The sequence below is a fragment of the Montipora foliosa genome, chromosome 10 (assembly GCF_036669935.1).
Source record: "Montipora foliosa isolate CH-2021 chromosome 10, ASM3666993v2, whole genome shotgun sequence".
Taxonomy (NCBI): domain Eukaryota; kingdom Metazoa; phylum Cnidaria; class Anthozoa; order Scleractinia; family Acroporidae; genus Montipora; species Montipora foliosa.
Genome location: NC_090878.1, coordinates 30,283,734 through 30,291,233, shown reverse-complemented (window position 1 = coordinate 30,291,233; position 7,500 = coordinate 30,283,734). Strand labels below are relative to the sequence as shown.

General features: G+C 45.6%; 3 protein-coding genes across 3 annotated transcripts; all 3 read right to left on the bottom strand.

The window, feature by feature from the left end:
- Nucleotides 1-3,006: 3,006 nt before the first annotated feature.
- Nucleotides 3,007-3,804, bottom strand: LOC137972761 (uncharacterized). The gene has a single exon (XM_068819476.1). The coding sequence runs from the start codon at nucleotides 3,802-3,804 to the stop codon at nucleotides 3,007-3,009; it is 798 nt and encodes a 265-aa protein (XP_068675577.1).
- Nucleotides 3,805-4,468: 664 nt separating this feature from the next.
- On the bottom strand, nucleotides 4,469-6,034 carry LOC137972760 (uncharacterized). The gene has a single exon (XM_068819475.1). It carries the CDS (start codon nucleotides 6,032-6,034, stop codon nucleotides 4,469-4,471), a length of 1,566 nt encoding a protein of 521 aa, XP_068675576.1.
- A 51-nt stretch (nucleotides 6,035-6,085) lies between these two features.
- LOC137972759 (uncharacterized) lies at nucleotides 6,086-7,100 on the bottom strand. The gene is made up of 2 exons (XM_068819474.1): nucleotides 6,872-7,100; nucleotides 6,086-6,783 (listed from the first exon to the last, which is right to left on the bottom strand). The coding sequence occupies exons 1-2, from the start codon at nucleotides 7,098-7,100 to the stop codon at nucleotides 6,086-6,088; spliced, it is 927 nt and encodes a 308-aa protein (XP_068675575.1).
- Nucleotides 7,101-7,500: the final 400 nt, after the last annotated feature.

The following is a 7,500-nucleotide window of genomic DNA, read 5'->3' as shown; positions in this document are numbered from 1 at the left end:
CATCCGTCGCGAAATGAATAATTATTTCTTTTGGAAGTAACATTTTTTTCGTGAACAAATACAGGAGCAAGAGAAACAGAATGTTATTCTAATTCTTTTTGTCTATGGATCTCGGAGGCGGCTATCACTGTGCGAGTCAGAAAACCCGTGAACATTTTTATTTCATTCTGATAGGTCAATTGTGCATTGACCAATCACAATCAAGTTCAGCGAATCACAAACTAATTACCGTTGCTACTTGCCTGCTTCCCACGACCCACTTGTGATGGAGATATACGGAAATAGATTCGCGCAAAGGGCCGGAAGATTCTTTTTCTCTTCCCGATTGTTGGCAATAATGCCATCGAACCTGAACGCAGTGTTTCCTTGTTTGAAGAAAGAAGTCAGAAGCACAGAAAAAAGATCGATCGTGAGAACATATCGTGACTCGTTCCAAGCCTTGTTACTTCCCCTTAATGTAATTTTTTGTCAGTCTCTCTATTCTGCAACATTTACTCATTCAGTCTAGAATGATAAAAATTACTTTTTGTTCCTTGACATTCCGGTCCAAGCTAATCAGCTTGATTCTGGTGTCCTTCTGGTTTATTCTGCCTTATTCTGTTGTCATTCCACCTCGTTCCGGTATATTCCGACATCATTCTTGTTTATTCCGTCTCATTCCGGTGTCATTCGGTTTTATTCCAGAGTCATTCCGCCCTGTTTGGGCATATTCCGGTTTATTCCGGTATATGCCGCTTTATTTGTGTGTCATTCCGCCTCATTCCGGTGTCATTCGGGCTCGTTTCGGTATATTCCGGTACCATTCTTGTTCATTCCGTCGCATTCCGGTGTCATTCCGCCTCATTCCGGCATATTCCGGTTTATTCCGGTATATTCCGTTCCGTTCCGTTCCTGTGTTTCGTAAAGCCCTAAGAAGAGATGTGGTTACTGGCAAAGTACTAAACCCGGCGGGGTTAGTATCTGGATGGGTGACCTAAAAAATATACCACTTTGTAACAGAAGCGTAGGACCGAAAATTCTATTTTAACGCTCAACAATGCAACTAAGCAAGGTACAGAGTTTGTTAGCTTGCTTTATGCAAAACAAATATTGATGCAAAAGTAAATAAATATTGATAGACAGTTTTTAGGAAGAACAGAAGGAAGTTTTCAGGACGGTAGATCGAGAATAATATATTTTGCCATCAACAACATGAAAACAACATTACATGTAATTTTGAACCGCGAATATAAAAAGTTTCTATCAGCGAAAAACATTTTGGGAGATTTTTGCTAAGTTGAGTTGTCATTGTACTTTTGGCTGAACAAGTAAATCGCAAAATCGAAAGTGACATCGAATTCAGCGGGCGCCGTGATCAAGTTTAATACCGCGGCGTGTTTACTCACGAAACAGTGAAGAATCTGTGTGAAATGATGACAAGATACCGGGTTTTTGTTTTTGTCAGTTTTCTTTTTCTTTCAAGTGTTATAAAGTTTGACAATAAATGTGCGAATTCAACACAAAGATCACAATCGCCCAACTCTTGAGGTTGACCATTGTTTCTATTATCGTCGTAACGCGAGGCCAATTTGTACCGGTCTTCAAACATCGTTTAAAACAAGTAAACGTTAAGTTTATTCACAACAACGAATTTGACTGAAAATAGAACAAAATAAACAATTATTTACAACTTTTAAAGACAGAAAGAACTAACCACGAAAGACTCAGACTTACAGCTTTTTCTCGAAATAACTGATAGGCCTCTGGACGACGATGATCGCGACGGAATTTACAATAATAGCAACAACCACTAGCTCTAATAACTCGCAAAAAGAAAACCTTCGTTTGACCTTTGCTACCGAATTTAAACTACTAGTCTTATTAGCATAATAGCCGGACGCGCGAAAATATCAAATGTCCCAGTGGGCCTCTTAGAGCAGAATTAGAAAGAGAGTTACATTCCGGCCCCTAAATGCGGCATACTATAGCATTTACCAAACAATGCTGTAACTTTCGCAGCATGCGCGATAGTAAACTAATTGAAAGTACACAACCAATGTTATAGCTCCAAACTATACTGCTAAGTGAAGAATCATAAGTACAGTTCTTAAGTAGCGTTCGAAGAAGGGGATTCCCTTCTGAGTTCGGTAAGAGGTTCTTTATCGCGGAAATCCATGGGAACTCCAATGCCATAGCCCGTTCGCCTGCGACTTGCATACTGAGAACCAAACAATTCCTCTACTATGATTGGAGATGATCCAACATTTAATTAGCAGATTCAAGGAAAACAATTTTGTCGATTGGTCGTTGTAAGATCGATCCTTTGGTCTGCACCGTTACTCTTCGCACATAGCCGTCTTGTGTGTTCCTATGAACATCCAAGATTCGGCCAATCGGCCAACAGCTTCGTGGGCAGCTCAGATCAGCTACTAAGACATTGTCGTCGACAGCAAAATTCTTCCTAGGCCGATTCCATTTTTGCCTTTCTTGCAGGGAAGGAAGGTCTTCCTTAATCCACCTACGCCAAAATATGTCTGCTAGGTATTGAACCTGTCGCCAACGTCTGCTAGAGTAGATCTCATATTTGGAAAAGAGCCAGGTGGTGCGGAAGGTCCTGAGCGAAGTATCAGCAAATGGTTTGGCGTAAGGGCCTCCATATCTCTCGGGTCGTCTGAGACTTTAGTCACCGGCCTACCATTCACAATAGACTCCACTTCACACAATAACGTTGCCAAGCCTTCATCATCAAGGATCTGCTCCTTTGTCAAAGCGCCCATAATCTTTCTCATGGTCCTAATGCAACGTTCCCAAACTCCACCATGGTGAGAACCTCCTGGGGAGTTGAACGTCCATCTAACATTCCGTTGCAGCAGAAATTCGCCAGTCTTGTGTTGGTTCCAGCCCTCGATCGCTTCACGCAATTCCCTTTCCCCACGAACAAAATTTTTACCATTGTCTGATCTTACTTCTTCGGGTTGTCCCCTTCGGGCGGTGAACCATCGCATGGCGTTGATAAAGGAGTCTGTATCAAGGCTGTGAGCGACCTCCAAATGTATGGCTCTTACGGACAAACAGGTGAAGAAGACCCCATATCTTCTTCCTCACAAGGCTTCTTCCTCTCCGCACAACAAACGGGCCAAAACAGTCGACTCCTACAAACGTGAAAGGCGGTTTCTCAGGAGTCACGCGGTCTGTGGGCAGATCTGCCATTTGCTGCTCCCCTAATGGCGCTTGCATCCTTCTGCAGTCGAGGCAGCCGCGTAACACGCTCTTCACAGCAGTTCTTGCTTTAAGGATCCAAAACCTTTCACGAATCAAGGACAGAACATGTTCCAGGCCTGAATGACCCGACTTTAGATGACAGTCGCGCACGATCAAATCGACAACGTGTTGTTTCTTGGGCAGGGTCAGTTGGTGCTTGGCGGCATTTGGTATGGAAGCTTGCGTCAAACGTCCTCCGACATACAGTAAACCATCGATCTTCATTGGTGCAAGCTTGTAAATCGCGCTCGTCTTCTTAACAACTAATTCCTTCTCCTTGCTCCGCTTTGAGATATTGTGTCCACTGCCTCCTCCTTTCTGCTCGAGACGGGACATTTCTTCTTCAAAGCTTTGGCGTTGGACGAATTTTAGAACTTCTTTCTCTGCTCTGTTAATTTCATCCACATTAATCGACTCACTCTCCCTTCCAACGGTGGATTTCAGTGCTAAAGACGACCCCCTTTTACATCTCGATGCTCTCAGTCTGTCTCGATAGCGCAGGATCCAGGCCACAATCTTCTTGAGTCGAGACCATGATGAGAATTTCTCGAGCAATTTGTTCATGCTATTTGCTCCAGCGTCCGAAACAGCGGAAAACTTGCGAGTTTCCTTCTTGATCTCGGGGTCGTCGTCAGGTACTTCTCGGACGGTAGTCGGCTGTGCAGGCCACCTTGACTCCTGCTCCCAAAGGAAATTGGGAACGCGTATCCAACGATTCTTGTTAATGAGAGAGTCTACTGTCAGACCTCTTCAGGCGTCATCCGCCGGGTTCGCTTCGGTGTTCACGTAACTCCACTGAGACGGAGAAGATCCATCATGTATGATCGCCACTCTGTTAGCAACAAAGGTGTGGAATCGCTCGTCAATGCTTCTTATTTAGCTCATCACACGTACTGTTTGTCCAAAACACGGACTCGTGTATTGGAAGGTCAATCTCTCGTCTAATAACTTTTTCCAGCCTTGATGCAAGAACAGCTGCTGACAATTCTAGCCTTGGTATCGTTATAGACTTTAGCGGAGCAGTGCGCGCCTTTCCCAACACGAATGAACAGTGAATTATACCCTTGTCATCCATAGATCTTAGATAAGAGACTGCACCGTACCCTTGTTGCGAAGCGTCTGAGAAGTGGTGTAGCTGCAGCGACACAGTTTTCCCGAAGTTCTGTGGCTTGAAGCAGCGATCAACTGAGAAGCGTCCGAGCTTGGGCAGATCTTTCAACCATTTTAGTCAACGCTCCTTTTCCTCGGTAGAAATTGCAATTGGGTCATCCCCCTCTAATCTCTTTCGACATAAATCTTGCAATATCGCCTTGGCTGGGAATATCAATGGGGCTTCAAACCCGAGCGGATCATATACTGAGGAAACGACAGATAGCAATCCTCTTCTTGTGAAGGGCTTGTCGGTGACCTCGATCTTGAAACAGAATATGTCGCCATCAACGTCCCAACGGACCCCAAGAGCACGCTCAACAGGCATTTGACTATCATGAAGGTCTTTGAATGAGCCAGCCCTGTCAGACTCGGGTAATGATTCGATAAGCTTGCGAGAGTTCGAGACCCATTTATTCAGATTAAAGCCTCCCCTTTCTAGCAGTCTTCTGAGGTCAGCGGTCAGACGGATAGCTTCACTCTCGCTAGGAACAGACTTCAGGCAGTCATCTACATAAACGTTTCTTCTGACTGTATTCATTACCTCGAAATCGAATCGTTGAAAGTTTTCCTCGGCCGTCTTTCTAAGAGCAAAGTTTGCACAACTTGGAGAGGAAACGGCGCCAAAAAGATGAACTGTCATCGGATATTCTTCAGGTCGTCTTTGGAGGTCGTTGCCGGGCCACCACAAGAAACGCAGTACATTAGAATCGTCTGGACGAACACGGACCTGGTAGAACATGGATTCGATGTCGGCGATGATAGCAGTCAAAGCACCAATCAGGGTATTGGTCATATCTGGGCCTTGCAACGGCACATCGTTAAGGGACACACCCTTATACTTCGCTGCACAGTCGAACACCACTCTAACTTTCCCGGGTTTCTTTGGATGAAAGACTGGGTGGTGCGGCAGGAACCAGGTAGCGTCGCCTGATCGACAAAGCCGATTATCTGGGACCTTTCTGGCATATGCTTTGTCACGAAGATTACCTACGAAGGCTGAGTATTTCTGGAAGAGGTCTGGATCCTTGACGAGCCTCCTTCGTAGCAGTTTCAGACGGTGTACGGCTGGTATTCTGTTATTCGGTAGGCAGAGTGGAGAGTACCTCCTTGGCATCGCAATCTCATAATGGCCTGTTTGTAGAACAGCAGTGGATTCCATGATCTTTAGGGCTCTCTTGTCCTCAAGCGACATCGCTCTCTCATTGTCGAGCAAAGAATCGTTGAACTCCATGTTGCAGAACCTCTGAAACTGTTGATCAAGGGCAGTGTCCGCTCTAATAAAGTTTGAAGTGCGTTTAGCGCTTCCGTTCCTACCAAGTGGGCAATTGATGGCGGCCCAGCCCAGCAACGTTTTGGCCGCGTATGGACCTCCATTCTGACTCACTCTAACTTCTTTCGGTTCTAAAGCTTTAGGAACGTCATGGCCTATGAGTAGCCCGACATCAGCATTTATCTCCGCGACCGTTACCCCCTTTAGATGGGGCCACCTGTCAAGATCTTCTTGGCGGGGAACACTCTCTGAGGCCACTGGAAGTTTAGGTGTAGAAAATACAAGGGGCAACTCAATGAAATTGTCTTCCTCTAAGTCGAAAACTTTCAACTGGACAATTTCACACTTTCTCGTACTACTCTCTCTTTCCATTGTTGTTAATGATATGGTGGTGTCGATACCTGTTCACTGCGGAAGGATGTGTTAGAGCCACCATCCAGAAAGGCATATGTGTGTACGTACAGTGGTGTCGCTTCCTTTGGCTCTCACTTTTACAGACACTACCGGTAGCCCTGTCACTGAGCCTCCGACCCCAGAAAAGGCACATTGCAGCTTGTCGACCTTACCATTCGCACTCTGGGTTCCGACGTCTGACTGCGTTCCTTCGGTAGCACGCACAGCTGGAGGATGCAGGAACGTCGAATGCTTGTCTTCGCCACCATCCACCTTGCAAAAGCTCAGTTTTGGACACGCGGCAGCATAATGACCTGGGATCAAGCAGTTGTAGCAAAGCTCTTTCTCTCTGGCAATCTGATATCTATCACTGACGTTTCTCCTTCTGACGTCTTTGCACTGGGACAACCAATGAGTAGCCTTACACAATGGACAGCTGAGGGTGGGTTCCCTTGGTCCTAGCACCAAGGTGTCATCCGACACACCACCATCAGTACTACTACTGGGATTATGGGCGTCAGCCGCAAACGAGGAGAGTGTTCTATTTGCTGGTCTTTTTCCGACAAGGACACTTTTGCTTTTCGGCTCGCTGATAATGTCTCCAAATATCGGGTGTGTTAGTATGCGGGCTTTCTTCTCTAAGAAATCTGCAATGTCAGCAATCGTCACTTCCCTTGCCTTTGCCTCCGTTATTTCATCTGCAACTTCGCACCAATTTCTGTCGTAGGCTGAACGGAAGTCTGGCCACTACTTTCTTTAGACTGTCAGGGTTCTCAATCTTGCTTAGGTATCCGATCTCATTCAACGTGTTCTTACAGGTTGTCAAGAGAGCAGAAAACGACTTTAACGCTGCGCCATCTTCTGCTTTTATCGCTGGTCCATTAGTTACGCGTTCTACATAAGCAGAAGCAATCTTGTACGGCTGCCCATACCGTTTAGCGAGCAGTTTTTGAGCCTCTCGATACCCTTCCTCCGAATCCATTGCTAAACAACTACGTATCAACTCCTGAACATCGCCCGCCGTGTACTGCACAAGGTAATACATTCTCGCACTATAGCTCGTGGTCTTCGCCACGATCATGCTCTCAAAGGCTCTGATAAAGCGGCAATACTCGATAGGGTCGCCGGCAAATGTGGGAACTTCAAGTTACGGCAAGGTTAGAGCTAAAGTGTGAAGCTGTTGTTGCTCTAGCAGTTGTTGCACTTGCTGGTTTTGCTGCTGCTGAATATTTAGCATGTTGCGATTCTGTTCCTGCTGTTGACGTTGCAAATCCATGAATAGACGTAATCTCTCTTCACTTAAACTGGAATATTGACATCCCCTGTCCTTAAATGTACGACGCCGACTTTCTTTACCATTTACCGGTACTTCAGCTACTGAGTGATGTATGATCCTTATAGGGGGCTGCTGACTCTCCCTAGACTCTTTAGTTAAACAGGATTCT

Excerpts from the sequence above, each read along its gene's own strand:
- LOC137972759 (XM_068819474.1), bottom strand. The coding sequence starts at position 7,100 with ATGTATTACCTTGTGCAGTACACGGCGGGCGATGTTCAGGAGTTGATA. Across the intron at positions 6,784-6,871 it reads TTCTGCTCTCTTGACAACCT|CCTACGACAGAAATTGGTGC; the intron begins GTAAGAACACGT and ends ACTTCCGTTCAG.
- LOC137972761 (XM_068819476.1), bottom strand. The coding sequence starts at position 3,804 with ATGAACAAATTGCTCGAGAAATTCTCATCATGGTCTCGACTCAAGAAG.
- LOC137972760 (XM_068819475.1), bottom strand. The coding sequence starts at position 6,034 with ATGGAAAGAGAGAGTAGTACGAGAAAGTGTGAAATTGTCCAGTTGAAA.